This window comes from Ochotona princeps, chromosome 23, assembly GCF_030435755.1.
Source record: "Ochotona princeps isolate mOchPri1 chromosome 23, mOchPri1.hap1, whole genome shotgun sequence".
NCBI classification, from domain to species: Eukaryota; Metazoa; Chordata; class Mammalia; order Lagomorpha; family Ochotonidae; genus Ochotona; species Ochotona princeps.
This window is the reverse complement of record NC_080854.1, coordinates 23,336,059-23,362,544: the sequence shown is the minus strand read 5'-3', so window position 1 is coordinate 23,362,544 and position 26,486 is coordinate 23,336,059. Positions and strand designations below refer to the sequence as shown.

The following is a 26,486-nucleotide window of genomic DNA, read 5'->3' as shown; positions in this document are numbered from 1 at the left end:
ATCAGCACAGTATTTGGATATTTGATGAAACAGGACTCCCAACAACAAAAAAATCATTCAATAAAAACAGACCCAAGCATCTGGCACAAATGAGGTCATGTGCAATTAGTTTGCTTCTAGAATTTCACCCCGTCTCTCCCAGTGGCACACTGAGAGGCAGGAAGGAGGGTGCTTGTTGCTGCCACCACCCACACATCCCCACTGCCATCAGGGCATGGAGGCACAGCCCAAAATACAGGGACAGATGTGCAGGGAACTGGCCGGTCTAGGTGTCGATTACCACAGTTGAACTCACAACAAGCAGACCCCAAGGGCACAAAACTTCAGCAAAGACAGATGTTCTGCTGTGCGTGTCACCTGTCTGAGGTTAGGATCAGTGTCTCTTTATTGACCTAATTCACATATCTAACAAAGACAGCCACAAAGCAACAGCCGATCAATGCCACCGCAGACGCCGTGATCACCACAACTACGACGCTGCCCGCCGTGTTGACCAGAAAGCCCAGGCCGCCTCCGACCAGGATCTGAGCCAGCTGCACCATGCAGGTGAGGGCGGCACAGTCCACGCCCTTCCCTCGCCCGCTGCTGTCCAGGTCCCCTCCGGGGGCCAGCTGCTGCCTCTGCAAGGGAAGCACAGGAACAGCAGTTGGTCTTCAAGGAGCTGTCGCTTAGGGCAGAGGTTGGCAAACTGTGAAGAGCTTTGTGGGTCCTTCTAACTACTCCACAATGCTGCAGCACAGAAACAGCTATCATAGGTAACCAAATGGAGCTCCAATAGCATTTTAGGGTCACTGGCATTTGATCTATCTCACGTCATTTTCACATGGCACTAAATATTGTCCTCCTTTTGACTTTTCTGTTTTGCAATCACTTAAAAAATGTAAAAGGAAATTCCTATCTCCTGCACAGCACAAAAACAGCTGACAGGCTGCATCTGCTCAGCAGGCCCTTGGCTGTACTAAGCCTGTGCAAACTTCTTCCACAAACATCACTTGATCTCACCCTTATCAACTCCCTAGATGCACACACTATCATTACCCATGCGATAATAATAACAACTAACAATAAGCACTGTTTTTCAGTCTTTGTCAAATGCAGGATAGGCCCTTTGTTAAGGACATTATATATACTATCTTGTTTAATGTTCAACAATCCTATAAGGTGAATTTTATTATTCCCATATGGCTGGCAAAGAAACTTGAGTCTTTGAGTTTGAAGAAGAATTTCCCTTAGTGGTAAGGGGGGGAAGCATTGTACTGAAATGCATGTTATTATTTTAAATAGATTATATTTGTTTGATTTTCACTTAAAAACATGAAAGCTAGGGGGCTGATGCAATGTTCAATTGGCTAATCCTCAATCAGTGAGCACCAGCATCCCATGTGAGTGCCAGTTTGTATTCCGGCTGCTCCACGTCCCATCAACTCCCTGCCTATGGCCTGGGAATGCAGCAGAGGATGGCCCAAAGCCTTAGGACTGTGCACCTGCATGGGAGACCTCAAAGAGGCTCCTGGCTTCAGAACAGCTCAGCTCCGGCCACTGTGGTCATTTGGGGAGTGAATCAGCAGATGGAAGATCTTTCTGTCTCTCCTTCTCTCCATAAATCTGCCTTTACAATAAAAATAAATGTGTTTTTTTAAAAAAAACCTGAAAGCTAAACAAAAGAGTGTAACAGATCAGGGCTGGGGTCTGATGGAAGCAGCCACTTCAGGATATACTTTCATACATCCTTGAGATGGCTGAACCATGGGAATAATAGCTAACCTAGAACTGAACCCTTGGGACATGTTACGACGTGGACACTTGCATCCCATAGCCTACTGCCTAGTGAATATTCTAGTTTTGCTTCCAATGTGGTTTCCTGCTAATGTAGGTCATGAAAGGCATCTAGCAACAGGTGAAGTACTTGTGTCTCTGCCACCCACGTGGAAGACTTAGACTGAATTCCAGGCTCCTGGCCTTTGTCCCGCCCAGCCCGCGCTGCTGAGGAATTATTTGAGTGAGTCAGCGAATAGAAGATGTGAATTTGTGTGTACATATATGCACACACGTGTGTTCCTCTTTCAAACAAAATGGTACTTCTTAATATTTACAACAATTAAAAGGAGCTTTTTATAAGTGTTATTTAATAAATTAGTAACTTCCTCAGTGTCACATCATTTTGAAGTGAAGGAGGCAGAAATTAAATCCATGCTTCTCTGAGTCCAACATTCTCGCGTTTCTGCCTTCCTGACGTGGAAATCTCTATTGGGAAGGACAGCTCTTTGCAGTAACTCCCTCCTTAACAGCCAAATCCTTGTGGGGAACTGCAACATGGCCTGCGGTGGAAGACAGCCTACATTCCTGTTTGAAAGGATTTATCTCCCATTATAGCTCTGCCCTGCTGTGTTTGCCAAATCAAACGATGGGAAGGGAGATGGGAATTATAGTCACATGGACATGTGTTCAGTGTTTTTGCAATTTCAAGCTGAGATGGATTAAACTCAAAGTTATATATTTATTTTTTTCTGCCCCCACAGTAAAGAATCAGAGAAAGTTGTACATTTGATAAGAGGTATTAATTTTAGAGCAGAATTGTTCAATTTCTTGTTCTTTCAAGGATTGCACAGCAAACTGCTCTCTAGTCCAACTTCCTAGGTTTAAGTGGGACACATCCCCTTGGGGGCTGCGTGGTCAGGTGGAATGACCACAAATGGCACCAACTTCCCTCCCTGCATATTTACTAAAGCCTGGACTCCCCCTCAAACAATACTGCTTATGATCCCTATTGCCCAGAGATTCCACTCTGCAGGAGGAAGTTTAGTTCTCCACAGTAGGCATGCAGTAATGCTGCAGGTGCACTGTGAGACGCGTGGGGTGGATGAAGAAGAACCATCCTTTGCGTCTCTGTGTGGTGGTGCTCGGGACTCGGCTTTACCACGTTCCCCAGTTCCTAACTGGATAACTGTGAGTGATGCTGTTTATCCCACAGCTTCTCAGACATACAGGGTGCCACTGCAAGGAGACAGCAAAGCTGGTGCTCATGCCTACATCAGAACTAGTTACGGCTGGCTGCCCAGCTCAGTGCTGCTCATTCAAGGACCATCATTTTCCAGCTCTGTTCTGAACTTTCTCATTACATCCCCCACTCCAGCCTGAAGGCAAGGTTCAAGGTAACCCATAACAGAGATTTGACGATGGTGACCCACCTCTTCCTCCTCCTCACGGTGATATTCAGCAATGAGGTTAAACGGCACAGTGTACAGCGTGCTGGACATGACGCCAAACAAGGCACACAGGACCAGGGTAGAGTAGACATTCGGGAAGAGTCCAATGAATCCTGTTCCCAGGCCAAAGAGAAAATACCCCATGAAGTAAAGACCCTTTAATCCGATGTAGGATACCAAGGCCTTCTGAAAGTCTGTGGGGAGAAGAGAGGAAGACGTTACAGCTGACAGCACCTCAAAGCACTCAGCAATATCAGACAACCCTTTCTTCTGAAGATTCACTTCCTTTTAGGAGACTTCCTTTGATAGTGAGTTAGGAACAAAAGAACCTCTTCATCTGCAGTTAAAAACAGCTGGCTTGGAAATCAGTTTCAAATCCCTTGCAAGAAAGGGCAGCTTGAAATTGCCTTGCTAGGCTGATTTTCTTTTCCACAATGGAGGGCGGGTTGGGTTTAGCAGGGAGCAGAACTGCAAAAGGATGTGAAAGAAGGAATGGGGTGGGGGAGTCTCACCTTGACTGCCAGACTCTGGGGCTGCAAGGCATGGCAGAAAAGTGTGGGACATTCTCAACAGAGAGGTCTGACAGGACCAAACACTTTGGCCCAATTGCTTAACATCATGTTAGAGCAAACAAAAACCACAGTTGGCAGATTTTGCAGAATGATCCAAGTTGTTCACAATATCTTAGCACCCACCTCTCACTCAAAAGAGAAGTAATGGATACACTGTTATCTGTAGATGCTCTCCCTCATTTGCCAGCCTTTCCCTGGCTGGGAAGTGGCCTTCACGGCACATGGTGCCTATCTACTGTTGACGGACAAGTACCTTAACCTCTCACCATGGCATCATCTCAAAAATGTGAACAATAAAACTCTCCTCTGGGGTTGGTGTCAGGGTTGAATAAGAATGAAATGTCAGAGAAATTATCCATCCCAATGTCAAACACGTAAAAGATGTTTAGTTAGTGTGGTTGGTGTTATTTCAGCAACTACAGGCTTGGTTGAAGTCAGATTAGGTTTAACTGGGTTCTTATCTCAACAAGTACCCCTGGCATGCTCATCAAGACATAAGAGTAAGGCTAATTATTTTAAAGCTAAAGATTTTGCTTAAAAGATTTGTAATGTTTTCTATAGTGATAGCAAAAAAATCCCTAAAGAATGTATATGTTTGTTTTTTAATCTTCTCACATCTTAATTCTCCCCTATACTGTTCTACTGGACTACCCAAACCAGAGGTAAATGCAAGTGTACCTATTCAAGAAGGAGACTTTCTATATATAGTCAAATAATTTTTGGGTTTAGTGTTGCACAGATAAGAAACTTAACATGTGTCACACTTGAATCAATTCTGAAGCAACACACTGTCGCTAGCAGATATAAACACAAGGCTCTAAAAGTGACAAAGGGACAACCTTGTATCCTCTATTAAATTCAACCACACCTGGAGGGTCACTGTTAAAATTGAGAGTGAAAACGGTATAATGCTAGGTCACTTTCTGTTTGTGTGATGCTTATATCTGTGCAGCAAATGCAATCCAAGGTGTCTCAGCATCTGAAAGGCAGCTTCACTCTTCACTGGGTAAATGCTTTTATGCAAGTGTGTAGGCTAGTGGGGGAAAGACAAAGAAAGCAAAAGATATTTGGAAACACAAGCGATGTCTGAACAAAGACTGACAGGCTGAAAAAGAGGGCTTTATTCACGAAGGGAAATCACTGAATTTCAGGGTCAGTCTTGCCTGTCCATGGGTCTGATATCCTGTGACAGTCATATCCTCACACAGTGCCTCTCTTTAGGCTTGGACGGAGACCAATTTTACCTCGTTACATGTGGAGAAAAGTGTTTTTCCTACAAGATGAGGATAGTAGTAAATAGTCCCTTCTAGTCTTTAGGATCACAGGGGAATTTAGATAATTGGTTAGACCATTTTGTGCTAATACTCTGTTTCTAAGTATTTGAAATTCCCCTCCTGGGATTTTCTTAGTTCATACATTCTAAACAGAAGTAAAAGATTTGTTAAGAAATGCAAGCTAAGACAGAGCCCATGTGTCAGGGAGCCTGGTTTGAGTTCCAGCTACTCTAGGCTTTCCATTCAGTTCCCTCCTAAAGCACTTACGAAATGAAAGATGATGGGTTTCTTGCCACCCAAGTGGGAGACACACTTGCAGTACTTGGCTCATGGCATTAGTCTGCTTTGGTCCTGGTTGTTGAGGGCATTTGAGGAGTGAACCAGCAGATGGAAGCGTTCTCGGTTACCACTCCTGGCATCTGTGCTCAGATCATTCTACATGTTGACTTTATCAACTACTGATTCTGATGGGTGCATCTGAGTGTCTCCCATGGTCTTGCCCCAGTAGATCCCTTGCCCATCCCAATACCTCACCAGCTTAAAAACTACATATATATTTACATATATATGTAAATATACAAATATTATATATACACACATATATATATAAAAGGGTCCTTCTGTTTTCCAAAGAACCATGGATCAACAACCTGCTGATGCCAAATACAAAAGAAATCGGCATGTAGTATTCACTATATAAAAGCATACTTTTGTGGTCTTTTCTCAAGTTTTCCAATCTCCATATATTCATTATGAATGTGGCGTTTTGAAGAGCAGAAAATAAGTACAGACACTTAAAATTTAAGTTTGTCTAGGTAAGCATTTTTTAGAAGACCCTCTTTGGGGAGCAAGACTTACAAGAATAAAGTGAGGAAGATACGGAGTTGATGCACAGGCCCCAACATCCAATCTCAACCCCTCTTTCGTAGGTGAGAAATTCTGTGGAGTTGTGCGGGCTATAGGGATCCCCTTGGAACACAATCTGAAAGACAGGGATGGGGCTGTTGAGCTATAGACAGCATGTGGCAGGGACCCCTCCTCGGGCACTGTGGGGAGTAATGTGCACCTGCCCAAGGAGCCACTCCCAGGGCACAGAGCTCATTGTGGCACAATCAGTTCACCCCGTTCATCCTATCACACCTCCATGCTAAGACAACTCCTTAAACTTAGACATTCTAGCTCCTTGGAAGTCTGAAGTCTACTCTGCCATGCTGAAACAGAATTCCTCTAGGTCTTGGATACACTTCCATGTAGCCTTGCCTGACTGACACAGCCCCTCATTCCCCAGGACACTACCAGGCTCCAGCTCATCTCTATACATGAATTCCTACCAATGCTTGGAATGTTTTCTTTCTCCATTCAAATGGTTCATGAAAAAAAATGAAATTAAAAGATAAGTTTATCTTACTGCAAAAAAAATTTTCATACATTTTCCACTAAATATTTGAAGACTTGTCATGAATCTCTCTAACTCCTAGCCACCATTCAAGGTGAATACTATACTGCTTTTATAGTCAGTTAGCACCGACTTCCCCTGTTGTATTTTGTTGAGTACTAATAGGCCCTACAGTGCCCTCTGGTTCTTTAGAGTAGAGCAGCTTCCTTCTAGAATCTGACCAACTCCTTGATGGTGTTACTTCCTACATTCCCACTGTGCTCATCCTAAAGTCCAGCCCAGAAGCAGCCTGACAATTTCTGATTGTGGATGGCCCCATGAGTCAAAGAAGGAACACACACAAGCTCATTACCTGGCCCATGAAGTCTGTGAAGAAGAGCATGTTGGACAGGAAGGCTGTCCATCCAATGAGGTGGCTGATACAAAGATAGCGATAGTGGGCAGGCATGGTCACCAAAGCCCTCAGGAGTGACTTCATGGTCATTGCCCTTTGAGTCTGAAATAAAACATGAAACAGTGTGACTTTTGATCAGAGTGAGCACAGCAAGTTAAAGTTGTATGTGATACTAAGTAACTACTTTTGTGATGATATGGGGGAAATGGTAGGAGGCAAAATGAGGAAGAACAAAGCGGAGAGAGAAGGATGAGCCATTCAAAAATGTATTGCAACAAATGTTGTAAATAATTTTTCTTAAAGAAAAGATTCACCTGTCCCACATCTACATTCCTGGGTTCAAAGCCCAGCTATGGATCCTGACTCCAGACTCCAGTTTCTTATCAATGTGGGCAGCAGAAATGACAGTTCAAGTAATCGGGACAGAATTCCTGCCACTCACATGACAGACTGGATTGTCTTTCTGAATCCTGGCTTTAGCCCTTAGTCCTAGCCATTGTGGGTGTTGAGGAGCCAATGGTTGGGAGTGCTCTCTCTCTCTCACTCTGTCTCTCTGCTTCTCTATTTTCAAATAAAAATAAATATATTTTAATGGCTAATATGTAGGGGCTGGTACAATGACTTAATTAGTTAATCCTCAACTTGTAAATGCTGGAATTCCATATTGGTGCCAGTTCATGTCCCAGCTGCTCCACTTCCCATACAGATCCCCCCCTGATCGTGGCCTGGAAAAGCAGGGGAAGATGGCCCAAATCCTTAGGACCCTGTACCCAAGTGGAAGACCAGGAAGAAGCTCCTGGCTCCTGGCTTCAGTTCAGCTCAGCTCTGGCCACTGCAGCCATTCAGTGGATGGAAGATCTTTCTTTTGGTCTCTCCTTCTCTCTGTAAATCTACCTTTCCAATTAAAAAATCAATATATATTTTTAAAAGACGCATATATAAGCCAGCATTTATATGATAATCTTTGCATTTCTAAAGATGGTAAGACAAGTCCACAATGCCTTTTATGATCTCTGTCCCCTAATATTAGCTCCATGATTGTATTTTTATATGAAAAAAATTATTACAGATATAATTAAGGTTACCAATCAGTTAATTCTTCTTTTTAAAAAGATTTATTTTTTTTTATTGAAAAGGCAGATCAGATTTACGGAGGAGAGACAGACTGATCCTCCATTTGCTGGCTCACTCCCCAAATAGCCGCATGACCAGCTGAGCCAATCCAAAGTTGGGAGCCAGGAACTTCCCACAGGTCTCCCACATGGGCACAGGGTCCCAAAGCATTGGGTCATCCTTTGTCACCCTCCCAGGCCACAAGCAGGGAGCTGGATGGGAAGCAAAACAGCCAGGACATGAACCAATGCTCATTTGTGATCCCAGCGCTTGCCAAGTGAGGATTTAGTCATTGAACCATTGTGCCAGGCCCTGATCAGTTAATTCTAAGCTAATTAAAAGGGAAATTAGATGGGTGATCCTAATTGAATCACAGTTTTCCCCACCCTAAAGCACAAAGATTTCTGGTAGGAAGGTAGCCCAGGGAAAGGACCGGAGAGGAGGCTTCAGGGGATGAGAGCAGCACGCCAACGGCCAGCAAGAAAAAAGGGCCTCAGTGCTACCATCACCAGGAACTGGATTCTGCCCACAACTGCAGGGATCTCCGAGAAAATATTCCTTCCTGTGAGACTTTCACATGAAAGTACAGCATCGTCCAACCTGCTGACTTTCACGTTGTCAGACTGTGAGCAGAGAGGTTCATGAAGCCTACTCAGATGTCTGATCTACAGAACTGTAAGGTAGCAGATGAGAACTGATTCAAGCTACCAAGTTTGTGATAATATTTCATGCAGCAAGAGAAAACTAGTGGAGAAGACCCCTCAGCTGCCTGCTGCTGGCCGAGAGCCTGTTGCTGGGTTATTACCCCAGATCCTGCCAGTGACACATGTGAGTCTACCCTATGTTGAGTCAAAATGAGAACAGAGTCCAAGCATACATGACACACAGAGACATACATTGCACACTTAACACATACTATGCACATGTGCCACAGCCAGCAAATACACATAACACACGTACCACACACTATACACATTATACACACCACACACCCACACTGTATGCAAACATCACAACACAATTCGCATATACTATACTAAAAACCCACACACAAAGAAGTTTTCAAAAAATTTATGCAAATGAATATTATGAAAAAACTGCATGGGCACTTTTATTTATTTATTTATTTTTAATAATCTTACTTAGTTGATTAGGGTACAAAGGGTCAAGGGCTACAGGAAAGTGGGTAATATTGCTTCCACACTAATATAATCATTCCCCCCCTGTATCTGGGGTCAGAGGAGAAACAAAGGGAAAAGCCCCATCCAGCCTCCCTCCCATCCCAGGTCCCCAATGTGAGGCACACTCCGAGGGTCCTGCTCAAGCAGTTTTGATTGTTCAACAGTTCTGAATTGCTGCCAATCTCGCCGTTCCAAGCGCGATGAAATCTCTTCAGAATCCACTGGCTGACATACTTTCTTCATGGTTGGAGTTCTGAGATCAGCAGTTCAGTTGGAGGGATCTCCAAAGAAACTTCATCTGAGGTGATCCCAGACCTGATTCTTGTGTGTGTTTGCCAGTACAGGGTCCGGCACAGTCCGTCGCCCCATCAGCTTATGCACATGCTGGTGGTTTCAACTGCTGGGTCAGTTCTGTTTCCAGCCCTGTCTTCCACGTGAACCCAAGGGTGTTGTAGTCCAGCTTTGTAAAATGATTCTTTGTGTTTCTTGTGGAAGATTATATTTACCCATTTTTGTTTTGTCATATAAAATGATCAGTCTTACAGTATTGAAGCCACTGACCAAAACTATACTGATTTTGTACACTTTATCCCTATTAAAAAGTATACACATTCCCTTGATGAAAGAAAAAATAAGTTTTATGTAAGTAGAAAACGCTATCTGTCAAAATACAGACTACAAATGTGGCTAAGAATTACGTCTTTTGCCTCAACTGCAGAATAAAAGCAGCTAAAGCCAGAGCCTATGCAGCACCAGCCTGGTTTCCATAGCCCAGACTCAGTGATTTTTCTTCATTTTCCTCCCTCTTCCCCAAACTGCAGAACTGAGAAAGTTACTCTGGTGAGCAAATATTCAGCTTCAGTGAAATATTAATTTATGCCTCTTCCTTATACATAATTTCAACCTGCCTTCATTGTGGCCTAATTGTTCTTTTCTTCCAAAAATAAATAGGCAATTTCAAATTGTGCCTAGTATTTCTGTAAAAGCTGGTGATGTGAATATTCAAAGTTCTATTGGTTATTCTAATTCAGAAGGAAATCCAGCTGGCACCACGTTCCTGACTCATCAATTGTTTTGGCACGGCCTTTTCATTGACGCTGAGCCCCCTGGGAGTTGTTTTGTTGCATAAACTTTGTACCACCATCAGCAGCAGAAGGGATGTGGATGGATTTATGAGCGGAAAAAAAAGACACTGGGGCCCCAAGGAGAAGAAAGCTCACAAATGCGCACTCAAACGGACACTTCAAATTTGAAGAGAGCAATTGAGGCAAGGAGGGAGGACTGGAGGTGGATTTGATAGATCCACTTGGAATTTGAAAATGTCTACCATGAAAAAGAAAAATCTCAGCTCTCAAAGCGCACAGTCATTTTCCCTTTGGAAGGAAATAACCTTGACAAACAATGGCAGCCTTGGTGCCGGCCCTGACATGATGCCCAGGCCTCAGCTGGAGACCTCTCACCACTGCAGCGTTCAATGACTGTGAGCCTACAATACGTTGCTGTTTTTAATTTTTGGTTTTTTTCTTTAAATCAAGTACCGAACCACTTAGTCTATAGTGCTATGTAGGTGGCACATACTAGAAAGCTTATTGATGTTTTTCTTATTTTTTACTGTATATCTTTGGGATGTACAAAATAAAATTTTGAGACATATATGCATTTTGAAATGGATAATGAAAGCAATAAACATATTATGTCAAATACGTATCACTGCATTGTGGCAACCATGCTTAAAATGGACTCCTGGCAGATATCAAGCATACAGCACACTATTAGTAACTGTAGTCATCATGTGTACAGTAGAGCAATCACTTGAATTTTTAAGTTTTATATCCCTTAACACTTGTCCTGTGAAAATTATCTGTATAGCATTTGATGAATTTATTTTCTTACTAATAGGGACAGATTAATGCTTTCAAAAAGCTTTCCCCACTGTTGATTTTCTCTAATACTCCCAATAGTCTGAAAGGGTGAGCTAACCCACGCTGAACGGCTTCTTGAGGGAGACTTCCAGTCTTCCCAAAGGGCACTCTTGGAACCAGATACTCAATTGATATAATGGCCATCTCTCTACTAAAGATCCCTGATGTCTTATTCCGTAAATCACAACCTTCCTTGTTCTTTATTTTCACTGTTTCCTTGATTTTCCTTTATTTTGTATATCTATTATAGAAATGTTTGTTATACTTCAGTTTTTTAAAAGAAAATTAAATCTGTTTGACATTCAGAGAAAATAACTTCAACAAGCCTTTTTACCACATTGTTTTAACTTTTTTCTCCATATGCGAGTAGTTTTTCCAAAAATGTAGATAATCTTGTGCATATGGATGTTGTGCCTGATCTGTTCCTCAGATCTTCACACACACACACACACACACACACACATCGTTTAATGATCACCGGGCTTCTACGCACACCTGTTTCTCAATGTCCCAGCTGCCAGGAAGAGCTGCCTGAGGATTTTCTGGTCTAAGGAGTTGTCCCAGAATTCTGACTCATTAATGCAAGAGAGGCAGGGGTGCAGGTGCTGTTGCCCCACGCCGCCTGGTGCAGGGCAAGGGAGCTGAGTGCAGGTCTCAGATGATCTAACCGCTCCTGGTTTCTCTGTTTGCTCTGTGATCAAGTGAAGGCTTCATGGCAGTGATGTTTTAGTTTCTCTTCGCCTACTTCTGTGGAAAATGGTTCATTCATCCTAAGATGGGGGTCCCTGGTGGGAGGGAGGATGGCACCTGAAGAAATTGAACTTCCAGGCCATTATGACTACACAGTGATTACATCCCACATAAAGAAGCATTTTATCAATTCAAACACAAGCAATGTTGAAGTTTACTTTGGCATTAATTTTACAAAACTAAATACTATGGACATAAATAGCTCAAACAAAAGTGGAGGAATTCTTCACCTTGATAAAACTACTAATAATAACTAAGATTTAATGTTTGCTGTTTGTACAATAATGTGTAAATATACAGGAGGTTCTCTACTAAGTAGCAAAAACATTTCCTTGAAATACCATTAATAAAAAGCACAGCTTCCCTATTTTTAAAGCCAGTTAGTGAAACACAAAGTGGTTTCCCTAGATTGGGTCCTAAAACAGAAAAAGAACATTAATGGAAAAATTGGGGATATCCAAGAAAGTCTACAATTTAATAGTTTGTACCAACATTGATTTCTTAGTTTTGGCAAATGCACAGTTCAGAAAGCTGTTAACATGTGAAGGAAGCTGCTAAAGGGTAGACAGGGACTCCCCCTACTGCTTTGCAAATTTTCGTATGATTAAAACTGTTATTTAAAGATTGGTTTATTTTTATTGGAAAAGTAGATGTACAGAGAGGAGAGACAGACAGAAAGATCTTCTATTTGCTGGTTCACTCTCCAAGTGGTTGCAACAAGCAGAACTGAGTCCATCTGAAGCCAGGAGCCAGAAGTTTCTTCTGGGTTTCCTGCATGGTTACAGGGTCCCAGGGCTTTGTGCCATCCTCCAGTGCGTTCCTAAGCAATAAGCACGGAAGTGGATGGAAAGCAGAGCGCTGGGACATGAATCAGCACCCACGAGGGATCCTGGTACTTCAAGGTGGAGGGTTAGCCAACTGAACTACTGTGCTGGACCACAAAACTTTCTTAAGAAAGAATTCTGGGCCCAGCATGATAGCCTAGTGGCTAAAGTCCTTGCCTTGCATGCACTGGGATCCCATGTGGATTCTGGTTCTTTAACGATGGAAAAGTCCCGTATTCATACTGTTCTCTACAGCAGTTATCAGCCCCCTCGAGCTATGGGGCATTCGAACTCTAAAGGGACCAAAGTTCTAGTTTTGTTTTAGTTGAATTAGTTATTATTTAAAAAGCCTCAGCAGCTTAATAACTCCTGTATTGGTTAGCATAATGCTAGCCTCTTCTTCCTCAGAATGTGGCCCCATTTGTCTGCCATTTAGTGGGTTCTTCTTCAACAGTTTAATCTAATAAACTCACTACATAGTCACAAAAAATGTAATACAAAGAATATCCAATTAACTCTCAATACGTAAGTTCAACATCTCCAACTCAACCATTAACCTGGATATGCTGCTATGTGGAAGAACAAATCAATAGTTTATAATCTTAGCCTTGAAAAATATTTGTTCTGGCTCAAAAATGGTTCTAGGCTACTCTTAAAGGTCTAACCTGTCAGAAATGGCTTTCTGGTTTGATGCTTTAAAAAGAGTAAGAAACACAAGGACTAGAGGATAATGCATACATTTGTCTTTGAAGTCCAGAATTTTAATTCTAAGGGATAACAGCTGCTGGGGATTTGAGGATTCAATTAGACTTTACAAAACTCTTCACATCAAACAAATAAACAAAACAAAGATTAAGAAAGAAGAATGAACACAAACAAAAATGTTTTTCCCAAGAACAAAGAATATGTCTACTTACCTGTGAAGCAGTGTTTTTGTTTTTCTGTCCCTGAACAGACAGCTCTGGGTTTCTGCAGCCATTTTTAACTTTCTCGATAGAGCCATACTCATAAAGTCCTTCTGATGACAGCAGAGGACCCTGCAGGGATGGCTGAGGGGACAGAGCTTCGGTAACATCTCTAAGTGGGGTTTCGGGGATACTACATAGATGAATAATAAAACAAAAAATGAGCACCAACGCAGAAAAGAAGAACATAACCTGGAATTCTGTGCCCAGCACTCTTCCCAGTTCCAGATGGGCCCAGTCCATGGCACCCAAAAGGTAACCCAGGGCACCTCCAAAACCTAGAATGAAAAAAAAGAGCTGTATTAGAATGCTGGGAAAACCATCTTTCTATTTCCTTAAACCCAGGCCCTCCCCTGCAGTGGGAAGACCCCTGAGCACAGCAGAGGCAGCCTGTGTAAGACCAAGAGGCCGAGACACCTGCAGCCCGGCAACATGGGTTCAAGTCCTGGCTCCAGCACCCACTGGCTATCACCCTGGGCTCCCAACCGGTAAAGTGGTGATAGTAATAAAGGAGGAACCATCTAATAAGATCTGAAAGTAGCAAGTGCTCAGAGTAGTGCTAGCTTTGTGTTGAGTATATGTTGTCATCTTCATATATATATATATATATTTTTTTTTTCATTCTTCAGATATCTGTCAGCCTTTCCAACCTGTACTGTCCACAGTGCTTTTGAACTGAACTTCCGATCTGAAACAGTCTCAAAGAAAAACAATATTTAGCTGAAATAAGAATATTTATCTGTTGATAAGTGTCTTAGGATGATGGAAGCGAACTTGTTAAGATCAAATAGCCTTGAAAATTATCCTCTTCCCTTTAGTAGGAGTTGAAGGTACTTCCTTGCAATGGATAGCTACAAAAAGATTGTAAGAGTTACAATATGAAGCTCTCAAAAGCCACGCTAGCATCCCATAGGATTCCAGCCTGAAGTTTTTTGTGACACTTGCTTCACCTGCTTAGGCTTTCACACAGTGTCCCCGGAGGCTCACTGAGACAGGATTCCTCCAAGTGGATCCCAGCCTACTGATCTAATATCTGAAATTCCACTATTGGTGATGTGGCTTTGGGCAAGGCATCACACTGTTCAGCACCAAAGGCTAAGTGTTGCTCTGCTATTACTTCTATTACAGGCAACAGTGACTTCTGGGAACACCAGACTAAAGAAGGGATGACACGCAGGATGGGAGGGGAGGGAGGACATGAAGGAGTTGTACACCACACATACCCTCTGCAGATGTCAAAAGTGTACTCAAGGCTGTTGCTTCAGACAAAAACCTTGATCAGCCTCCAACATGCCCTCCCTATCTCGGGCTACCTAACAGCACAGATCAGCTTATGTTTTCTGTCTTGTTTTTTCTTATAAGTGAAGTCTCCATTCTATGACTCAAGTAAAGACATCATCTTCATTTACCAGAGAATTAAGGAAGAAAACAGAATATAAAAATTTCTGTCCCTGATCCTAAGTTAATATAAACTTGATTCCATGGACATACACCTGAGTGACAAACACCATGAGTCCTACTTTATCCAGAATTATGTAAGAATGGACAATTATGCTGACTTTAGAGGCAATTTAACATAAAAACTATTTATAGATGACCAACTATCCTATCATTGGATTCCAAAAGATAAGCATTGTCATTATGTTCTGAATGAAGTGTTTTAAGAAAAAATTATGGGAAGTTTTTCCATGTCCAGTGGAATACAACGAAGTAAGAAGTATGTTCTCTGTCACAAAGGAATGTGTGGTCTAGTTATGGGTGATGGGAATATTTGTCCGCACATGCAATGCCAGGACCTGAGAGGAAGGGGATGCCTCACACAGCCACACTCTGTTCTGACACAGATGGTCAAGCTGAGACGTGCAGCACATGCAGTGATCAGCACACACTGACTCTCTTTTCACATGATTGTAGAAATACGGAGGGTGTCAGAGGTCATTGCCAAGCCAAGGAATCAACCAGAACAATCTGTGGGTTTCCTCTCTTCTTCATGCCCATTATGACAACCAAGAATGCCTTCGAACATTTCCAAATATTCTTAGGAAATGGGAGAGGTTTAAAAGAAATCTCTTGTTAAGAATTCCTGACCTAACATTAGGACAAACGTACATTTCCGTTTTTTGAAATTACTTATCATTTGTAAACAGATTGATAGTTACCATTTTGCCATTCAACCCTCTTATCACTTACATTTCTTTTTTTTTTTTAAAGATTTTTTATTATTATTGGAAAGCCGGATATACAGAGAGGAGCAGAGACAGAGAGGAAGATCTTCCATCCGATGTTTCACTCCCCAAGTGAGCCGCAACGGGCCGGTGCGCGCCGATCTGAAGCCGGGAACCAGGAACCTCTTCCGGGTCTCCCACGCGGGTGCAGTGTCCCAAAGCTTTTGGGCTGTCCTCAACTGCTTTCCCAGGCCACAAGCAGGGAGCTGGGTGGGAAGTGGAGCTGCTGGGATTAGAACCGGTGCCCATATGGGATCCCGGGGCTTTCAAGGCGAGGACTTTAGCCGCTAGGCCACACCGCCGGGCCCTATCACTTACATTTCTATCCTTCAAATATCCAAGCATCTCCACCAAGGTAACAGGGAAAACCCCCACATTCCCTGCCCATCTGAAAGAACTGGCAAGTTAAATAAATCCTCCAGGTACAATGTAATATTAATTTTATGTGTAGAAGTGCATGGTTATAAATATGAAGAAAGATTTATGATAGATATTGATTTGAATGACTGAGGTTTGTGATGGAACGCTTTCTCAACTCCATTGTCTCTACTGGTTTACTCTATTTCCATAAGTATTTACTGAGGACTAAATCTGTGAAGAGGACGCTGTCAGCTTCAGAAGGTATAAACATAAAAACACTGTGTCCTAACCCGTGACAATTTCAAGCGTGAGAAGCAAATAAATAAATGTGAAGAGCTCCTTCCAAAACCTGCAATAAACGAGCTCCAACAATGAACTGGGTACTCAGTGACCACACTAGAGCTCCACAGAGTACTGGTGCTCAGTTAATGGTATGAAAAAGGGGCTGGCTGTTAACAAATATGGTAGGAGTCCTCTAAATATTTAATTAAATTTATTAGAGTTCAATACTTCCTTCTACCCCAAAATTCTTGGATTTAGTGAATTCAAAAATGGTGGAAAGACATTTGAAGTGGAAGGACATTTGAAGACTAAGCTAGGTAAGCCCTGAGCTGCAGCGTGCAGTGAAAGGGAGATTGTGTGGACAGAGGGATTGGGAACCATGCCTGTGTGCTTTTTAGCCATGGGATCTTGGACACTGATCCATAGGCTATAGGTAACTAACAGAATTGTCTACATTCTCTTCTATTATGGACAGAGGAAAACACGCAAAAAAAATTTTTTTAACTCCCAAGGTTACTATGATATGTGGCTACAAATTACAATAGCACAACAGGATATACCTGGGAGCCATTGTGGGCCACAGAGGAAATTATTCTTACAGAATATTAGAACACTAGGAGGAGACGTAGCTTTATTTTATACTTTCAGTAGAGAAGTATAGAAATTCATTGCTTTGCTTTCTTAGCTTAAGCTAAGAAAGATAGTCTCTAAGATAGTCTCAAAGATAGTCTCTAAGCAAAGTCTCCTCATTTTGGCTGAGACAAAGGCTAATCGTTTTACCACCTTCCCCATCTACATCCAGACTGCATTTATCTCTGCTGCCAGGATCATTCTCTTTCAGGCCCTTGAAACCAACCACCAGGCTCTCGGGCAAGCCCTAAGCTAGAGCATCCCAGCAACAGCTGCTGCAGCATTAGATAACAGGTCTTTGCAAAGCAGGGCCCACCAGTGGGCCAGCCGGCTGATTCCTCACAGCCCTAGGCTGTGTTTTCAAACCAAGAACATAGTGAGCCTATGGAGAATCAATGGCTTTAGCAGACAGATGCTGCATTTCACAACTTAAGCTACAATTTGAGCAACAACTCAGTCCAAATACACAGAAAAGTGTAGCTTTTTCCTGCGTGCTAAGAAAACATGGGTGGAGCCACCAGACATACCCTGCCTATGCCAGGGTTGGAAGAAGGGTACAGTTACTTTTAAACAGAAGAGACAGAGGAGTAGGCATTTATCCCAAAGGTTAAGGGACTCGCATTTTACAACAAAGTACACAGTTTCAAGTTCTGGTTTTTACCTCCTGACTTAAGCATGCTGCTAATGGAAGACTTTAGTAATGATTCAACCAGCTGGCTTCCTGCCACCCACGTGGGAGACCTGGATTGAGTTTCTAGCTTCTGACTTTGACACTGTCCCAACCTAGCTGTCGCAAGTATCTGAGAGTGAACAAGAAGACGGGAGCTCTTTCTAAATATCTGCCTCACCGTTTTTCTCTCTAGCACTCAAAAAAATTAATAAATTTAGTTTGGCACGTGAAAGACAGAAGCTGGAAGAATAAAATTTTTTCCTGAGAGCCAGTAGACTCTTTTAAACATAATATCAAAAACACACTAGGAAATATCTTGGGAGTGAACTCTTTGACACTTATCTGTGAGGCATTTGAAATTACTAGTCCATGTCTACAACTCTGAAATAAATAAAAAGAATTTCAATTTACAGGAATGATTGGATTCCTTGGATGAATAACATTGCTATTAACAAAAAATCAAAATAGTCAATGACACCAAATAACCTTTTGCCAGAGAATACTTGTTTCAAGTGGAATGCTACAGTCATCTGTTTGCCAAGTTTATGTAAATTCATAAGGTGTGTCACACAATAATGTGTCGTAATAATGCACTGCTCTTCATTTTCACTTTGTTTTTTTAACTGGCTTCCATTTAGAACAAGGAAAATACAGTAATGTCTTACATTTACATTTAATTCATCAGAATTCAACTAGTCACACTTTATAAGAGGAGCAGGCAAGTGAGGGAGAGAAAAAGGGAAAGAGACAGAAAAAGCAAGAAAGACATGAATAACATTTGAAAAAGCGTGGGTGACTTGTGGCACAATGGATTAACCCGTGTAGATGGAGATCCTGGCTCCAAAGTTTGGCCTGGCTCAGATTTGGCAGTTGCAGGCAAGTGGGGAGTGAACTGAAAGAAATTTGCTTCTCTCTCAAATAACGTGAAAACATACATTTTTGAAGCATTAATTTTTTTTTCTAAAAAAAGACATGAAATTACCTTCCCTTACTTATTACATTATCCCTTTGCCCTCTTCCTCAAGCAATCAAGTAAACATAAATTCAATATTTCTGACATCTGGCTGCTGATCAGAAACTATCCAAGAAGCAGCACCTCTAACACCAGGACACCATCTAGTTAGCAGCAGGTATCAGGCTTTATTTGCATAAGAAAAATGAACCTGTGTGTTTAAGCTACTGGGGGATTTTGATTTGTTACACCCAAACCTTTCCCTAAGCAATAAATTGCTTGAGTGTAATCCAAATAACAGATAAAGAAGGGGCCAGCAGCAAGTGGAAGGTGCTACAGGTAGCTTGTAAAAAAAATAATAGTAATTAGTTAATAATAATAACAACATGCTTGATAAGAAAGAGCAGGGCAGACTTTGAGTTCACAGGCTGCTGGTGTCAGAGACAAAGGTCAGACTCTGAAGGCAACAGTCCACCAGTGGGTAAAGGTCTGAGACCAGGTCAAGGCCTGCAGGTGAGGGTCTGCAGTTGAGCAACAGTTCAAGGCCACAGAATCGTGTGCTTCCAAGCATACTGACTTCTGTACTTGGGCCAAGCTGTTGCTTCCTGTGGGTAGGACTTCCAAGGAAGTCACTAAGGCTGAATGAAGCCCTGATATAATACGATTGGTGTTGCTGTGACAGAAGGAAGAATCCACGGATGTGCAGGGGAAAGGCAGTGTGAGCATGCTGTGTGAGAACTTCCACGAGAAACCAACCATGCTGGCACTTGGTCTTGCATTTCTAACCTCTCCAGGCAAGGTCAGTCCAAGAAGGACATACAAGTGCCAAGGGGAGGTAAAGTTCAGGATGTGTATGTGAACTGCTGTCTTGACTGTCTGTTCCTGCCAGAGTTACAAACATCGCTCATATCTTGATGTTCAGTCACTCAATAAATCTTTGTGCTCGATTCTTTTTTGGACCAAGTCCCTAACGAAGTTAGAAATTCAGTAGATATACAATCTGGGAGCTAGTAAGAGGTCCACTTCCTAGAAGTGAATGTTTCCAAGCAATCTTGATCTCCATAGCAGAAAAGGGGACAGCGGTTTTCCAAGACCCAGAACTTGCAGAAGAAATTTAAGGTTTCTTCATTTGTCCATCAGTATTAATTTTGGGTACTTGTGCTCTGCCAGGCAATGTGGAGAAATGATGCGTGAAGTGAATAAAGCAGACCTGCCCTCTGCCCCTGGGGACATATTGGGAAATTGGTTCGAACCCAAAAAGTGGGGATAGAGTAATAGAAAAGAAAGTTTGGCAAGGAAGATGTAAACAGATTGGAAGAGTTGGAGCTTGAATTCTATCTGGAAATCAGTTGCTTATTCAGGAAGTAAATGGGGAGCCACTGTATACATGTCATTAAGTCCTTATTACAGTTGGTGAAAACGGGAATCTAGAAACTGTCTATTGGTTTAACTGGAGTGAGAAGGAATTAGAGATTGGAAAAAAATGGTTAATGGGTAAGTATTGTGGTTCAGACATGACACAGTAAGAGCCTGAGCCAGGGAAATACCAAACTTGTGTGTCTGGTGGCTCCACACAAGTACCAGTAGCAGCAGAAAATCTCAAAATGAATGTATGCCTTAAACTAGCAGAAATCTACCATGTGTTGGCATTGGAATAATAGGGTTCTTTACTTCTAATATTAGCAGCAGCAAAGCATACTTTATTTACATTGGTAAGCTGGGAAGCCATGGCCACATGCCTAACATCTTTTGAGCAGTAACTTTCCATGTGTCAGGTTCCAAAGCCAAAAAGTCTCCATGACGTTGCTTTAATTTCAGCCAATATGATGAAACAGAATAAACTTTGGGATTAGGAGAATAAACTAGGTAAACAAAATCTGAAACTAGGACAACCAGTCTATGCAACGGGCCAGTTACTTCATGTATGAAGGGAGCTCTCTCCTCTGTCTGTGTCACTGATTCTCTTTTTCTGAGTCTCTCAAATCAGTAAAAATTCACCATTCACATGTTTGCTCAAACAGCAATGACCCAATGTCTCCCACATGACATGGGCAGGGAGGTAGGTAGGAGGAGGTGAGATAGTCTTCCCTGTGGCCTCCACTGTGCTGCAGAGCCACATACACTGACCCGTCTCTACCTCTGTCAGTGCCACAGAAAGCCTCAGCCTCCATTACACCACCACTGAGAGCTGATATCAGCAAAAATCTCCAATTGGCTTCTGCTTGTGTCCTCATGATGACCTTTGGCTCATTACAATGCTACTATAATAGAATTATAATTGATGACATTCATTCCCATCATGCATCTGACACCATTATACTTCCATTTCCAACAAAGAATGCAATGCAAGTCCCTTCTGAAACTCTGCCCTTTATATTCAATTAAACGCTACCCGAGACACTGCTCCTTGTGCCTCTAGATAGGATCCACTGATAAGTAGGATCCACTGATAACCCAAACCCTGTTGAGTACAGATTTCTCTTCAGCATGCTCACATTCCTTGTTGACTGTGTATTTTCTCTTTGCATGTGAATAAATCTTGTATCTGCTGACCTTCATTTATATTTCACCCTCAAATTCCTTCTTGCATGAGAGACAGAAATTTAGACCCAGTCACCCCAAAATATGTGTGCAGACACTACTCATTACTCCACAGATATAAATCTTAAACAAAAGTGATATTTTTCCTTTTCTGGTCACAGAAGGAGACAGAACACAGCAAAACATAAAATGAATAATACACTAGTTGTGCTATGAAGACAATCTAATAAAGTGGGGGCTAACAAAGTCCCTCTCCTAGATGTCACAATCTTCTCTGGGCCAGGATCCTGATGTCATGTAACACGCATCCTCGCACAGTACCAACTAGTGCCCTAAGTAGAACTGTTCTAAGTGATTGACCCAACAGCAACCAAAAGAAAGGCTGACAGCAGTACCTAGTAATCCAAAGAATCCCAAAACACACTTGTTCATTTGGCATGTACTATTTCAAGCCAGGACACAGAGAACTACCCACTTGTTGTATACCCAAGAAATCACAGACCTGACATTTTTTATTTACTTGGTTTGTTTCTGTTTGTAAATGTGATTCTTAAGATCCTTGCCACAAAATCATATGAACTGCTTATTAAAGAAAATACAAATTTCTAGGCTGAACCCCAGATCATCTGAATCAGGAGAACTGGAAGAGGGGCCCAGGAATCTGCATTTTCAGTAAGCTTCTACCTTATGCTCCACTGTTCTAAAACGCAAGTATACAAAGTTTCTTTTAGTTTCTTTTATTTCACTTGCAAACATATCTACAAAGAGTTCTTAAGAAAGCTCTTGCATAAACTTCCTTTGCTAAAACTCTTTAACCCCAGTCACAAGCTGACTTTGTTTAGAGAAAGGCATGTGGAAGTAGACTCCACATCATGGGAACATCCCATCAATGAGTCCATTCATTGAAACAATTCCTGTTCAGAGATGTCAGATGACCCAGAGAGCGTCTCCCTGTCTGCAGAGCTGAAGGAGAGACTCCCTGGAGCACCCCGTACCTGTGAAGAGGGCATGATAGTGGAGGCCCCTCTCTTTGTCCTGATGGGAGCAGACATCAAATAAGTAGGCTTTGATGGGTCCATCGATGAAGTCAGCAGCAAAATCGAAGAGAACCACACCTATCATGGTGATTGTTATGGCCCCAACCAGTTTCCTCCTTGGATTAGCAACCAAAGCTAAGAGAGAAAAACATATCTGTCTCCAAAAGTCTTTAGAATGATCCACATTTTTTATTTCCATCTAAGCTTCCTGTCAGCTCATTTCCCTTTGCTTTCATTTTGCTTTGTTTCCTAAATAAAAATAGCTTCATTATTATCAGTGAATGCCCAGGAAAGGTGAACAGAGATGCATAATAAATCAATGATTTCCTATGTCTGGTTCATTGGAGGGAAGGAAAAGAAGATGAGAGCAACTGCTAAGGAGTTGCTTTCTGGGTTGATGAAAATGTTCTGGAAATTGATGAATATACTAAAAAGCATTGAATTGCATGTTTTTAAGTGGTGAAGTTTCTGGTAGTGAATCATTCGTCTTTAAATAAAAATGTAGGCATACTTATCATAAACAATCACAGTGATAAATAAAGGCACAGGGAAATGGTTCATATCCCAGGCCCAGCCGTGGCACTCTTTTCCAACCTTTGTTAATGAACATCAACACACACATGGAGGTGTATCACTGTCCTCAAATGCAGTGCTGTGCAAACTTGAGTGTGTTTACCCACCACTTAAGCACCATGTTGTAACTTTCCCAAAGTTCTGATTCAAGAGGTCCAGGGTGGGGGAACCTGACAATTCGCATCTCCGATCATCCCACATGATGCTTGACGTCCTTGTTGGAGCTCAGAGGCCACACATTTCAGCAGTACTGGAGAACGAGGTCACAGAGTGTGCACCTGCTCATCTGTCCTCAGCCATCTTGTGCTTTTCATTTTAGTTAGGGAAGAGTTCCCTTACCATTTTTAACTTCATTCTATGGATAGACTGTGACTTATTCAGTCTTCCCCCATTGAACATACATTGTGGACTCCTTTACCATGCATTAATTTTCTTCAGAATGAAATGCAATGCATGCCCATGCTGAAAAAAAGTTGCTGTATAAAAATAAGCATAGGAGTGGTCTAGTCATTAAGGCACCAGTGTAGATGACCATATTCTCACTGGAGTCCGTGGCTTTGCTACTGCCTCTTGCTCCTCACTCCAGCTTCCTCCTAGTGCAGACCTTGGGAGGCAACAGGTCACATGTCACCCACAGGGAGAGTCAGACTGAGCTTCCTTCTCCTGATTTCAGCCTGGCCCAGAAGCAGACATTTGGAAGAGTCACCACTGAATACTTTTTTTTTTTTTCAAAAACATAAGCCTACTCTTCACTTCTCACTTCCAATGCTTTAGGTTTCACTAGAGCCAGCGATTCTTAATAGTTTTTTGTTCATTATTCCAGAAATATCCTAGAAGTACTCATTTTTGCATTCTTTCAAATATATACAAATGGTACCTGATCTGGCTGGTTCACAACCATCCAGCTTGCGAGTTAACAGCCTAAAAATGTGTGCTATTTTTAACAATCCTTCTCAATGCTACCTTTATGTTGTTCCTCTGCCAACTACTGATTAATTGATGGCTGATTAGTGGCTAGAATAGGGCCTACCACCAGGTTTATTTTTGTCCAGAATTTACAATGCCAAAATGTCTCCTTGAGCTGACAGACTGATGCTCTATACACATTAAAACATTCTACACAAAGTTATGGGCAGAATCAATATTCATTTCTACATAAAGGTGATTTACTAGAATTACTTATGAGGCCAGTTGGCAGACGGCCAATTGGATAAAGTACTAAGTAGGGAATAATGCGCTCAAAGGGAAACTCAACTGATAAACACATAACACTGATTTGTTAAAATACGTACAAATGTGACCTTATTTTAAAATCTTCACCACAATAAAAGGCAATGCATTCTATTACTTTGTTTTCAAAGGCCACAGAACCCGTCACTCAGAGGTGGGAGGAAGTTCACTGTGTCCTAAGAGAGATCACTGATTCTAATCAATTTCTACAAAATGTCACTAAGTAGAAATTAACCATGTCCTCCTAAAAGGGGTACAAGAGGACATTCATCTCCACCCGCCCACCTCATGCAGTCCACGTACCTGATATGACTGCATCCCCATTGAGGTACAGGGCCATGCCTAACAGCATCATGATGCTCAGAGCCAGGATGTAGGGTCTGCGGCGGCCCCAGCTGGACCTGCAGTGGTCGCTGGCCGATCCAACCACTGGCTGCAGCAGGAATCCGAGGACAGGGCTGAGGAGCCAGACGGTGCTGTACAGATTCTTGGGCAGGCCCACGCTGAGCAGGACTGGGGTCACATAAGCCGCCTCCACCGCATAGCAAAACTCCCGGCCGAACATAGCCATGCTGTGCATGATCAGTCTGCCTGTGGGCCTTTTAGAAGGCTCCACAGAGCCGAAGGGCCCATCTGCAGCTAGAGAGTGATAGGTGTGGGTGTCTGTTTGCCCACTGTCGCTGCCCATGGTCGATGAGACAAGGAAACCTGCTGGGCGCCCAGGACTTCCCTCACGCTCCCCAGCTCTGTGCTCCAAATGGCTTGACATGGAGCCAGGCTGAGCAGCCAACAGAGATGGTCAGGCTGGGGGAGGGGCTCAAATTCTTTCATGCCTTTCAGATCACAAGTCACGATGAAAGGACGGGTGGGGAGGTGCTGGGGTAGAAAGCATGACGGAGATTAGCTGCTGGGAGCCCTCTGGCTCCTTAGAATGTCTGAATGCTTCTCTTACACTATCTTCCTTTGCCCTGTTTCTCCCGCTTTCTCTTTTTCTCTTTCTCTCTCTCCCTCCCCCTTACATGGCTTAGAGATAACAAATACAGAATGTAAATCAAAATATAAATGGGTCAGTATTCTTTTACAAATATACTTTTGTCTGCCTTTAGATATTCTGTATCAGACTATATAAGCTTATACATATATGTAGTCAAAAACCAGACTTAGGGCGTAAGAGCTGTAGCACAGTGGGTAAATCAGCCATTGAGATCCCTGCATTTCCTATCAGAGTGCCTGGGTTCAAATCCCATATTTGCTTCCAATCCAGCTTCCTGCTTATGTGCTTGGGAGGCAGCAAATGATGGCTCAGGTGTTTGGGCCCTTCTCACCTGTAAAGACTCAGGCGGAGTTCCAGGCTCCCAGATTCAGCCTGGCCTAGACCTGGCCGCTGCAAGTATTTGTAAAAGTAAGTAAGAGGATGGAAAAGTCCTCCGATCATATCTCTCTCATATGAATGTTCATGTATATGTGTGTATGTTTGGGTGTGTGCTGCTCTACCTTTCAAATGAAAATTTTAAAAATAAAGCAAAAAACAAACAAGACTTCAAATGGTGCAAAGGCTCACCCTTCCTTTAAATCATGAGCTGTCTCCTGACACCCTGATACTTTCCTTGCACATCCTGTAGTGTTATAGCTGGCAGGTCTGTGTTTGTGCTGTATCCTGTGTCAGTCTTTGATCTCCTTAAGGGCAGGTGAGGTCTGTTTTGCTCATTAATTTACCTCTAATGTCTAATATAACAGCTGGCACTGTAGTTCATCAATAAACATTTGCTGAAAGAACATGAAGTGAGTAAACTATGTGCGCTGCATAGGGTGCCATGGATAACAATTATGGAGACACTACAGAAGGGGAGAATTAATGAGGCTTAGGATGTTCTGAGTCTCTGCTCCTCTGTGAAGTAGGGACACCTGCTCTGCCGTCCCCTGCAATCACTGAGGAGCAGTAGAGATCCTGTCTGTAACAGACCTCGCTAGCTGCCTCTCCAACCCCCACCCTGCAATCCCTCCATCCTGGTGGGACCTGGACAGGGTCCTGGAACACACTGCTCCATCCTACACCCTTGCACTTTGGGAAGCTGAGTTCAGGGCAGCTCTGGAAGCCAGCTGACCTGCTAAGCAGGATCTTCCCTTCCTTGACAAAGACTGGGGTAGGCCTGGCTTGTGACTTCGCTCAGTCCAAAGTTTGCGGGGAGCTCCTGAGACCTCTCTTCTGCTGTGGCTCTGTGTGGAGATAAGATCCAGAGCTTGCTATTCACCTGATGATAGAGCAAACAGTCAGCCCAGGTGATGCCCAGCCAAGTGACTGGATCTGGCAACCTCTTCTAGCCTCTAGGTTGGGAGCCAAAATTGTGTCACCAACACCCTTGTTTGATTCACATGACAATATCTGGCA

At 42.6% G+C, this 26,486-nt stretch overlaps 1 protein-coding gene across 2 annotated transcripts; it reads right to left on the bottom strand.

Annotated features, from left to right (window-relative positions):
- Window positions 1–307: 307 nt before the first annotated feature.
- Window positions 308–24,812, bottom strand: SLC45A2 (solute carrier family 45 member 2). Of its 2 annotated transcripts, XM_004583638.2 has the most exons (7): window positions 24,401–24,812; window positions 22,253–22,429; window positions 13,550–13,875; window positions 6,801–6,944; window positions 5,911–6,034; window positions 3,189–3,400; window positions 308–620 (listed from the first exon to the last, which is right to left on the bottom strand). In XM_004583638.2, exons 1-7 carry the CDS (start codon window positions 24,783–24,785, stop codon window positions 393–395), a joined length of 1,596 nt encoding a protein of 531 aa, XP_004583695.2. In that variant the 5' UTR covers window positions 24,786–24,812; the 3' UTR covers window positions 308–392. The 2 variants fall into 2 exon arrangements, with proteins under 2 accessions (XP_004583695.2, XP_012782020.2); XM_012926566.2 differs by lacking the exons at window positions 308–620; window positions 3,189–3,400; window positions 13,550–13,875 and having other exon boundaries at window positions 6,009–6,034.
- Between the last annotated feature and the right edge of the window lie 1,674 nt (window positions 24,813–26,486).

Bases quoted from the DNA above. Each gene is read 5' to 3' on its own strand.
- SLC45A2 (XM_004583638.2), bottom strand. From the start codon at position 24,785: ATGGGCAGCGACAGTGGGCAAACAGACACCCACACCTATCACTCTCTA. The intron at 22,430-24,400 runs GTACGTGGACTG...TTTCTCTCTTAG, and splicing joins TGGGGATGCAGTCATATCAG to CTTTGGTTGCTAATCCAAGG. The intron at 6,035-6,800 runs GTAATGAGCTTG...CCTGTCTTTCAG, and splicing joins TCACAGACTTCATGGGCCAG to ATTGTGTTCCAAGGGGATCC.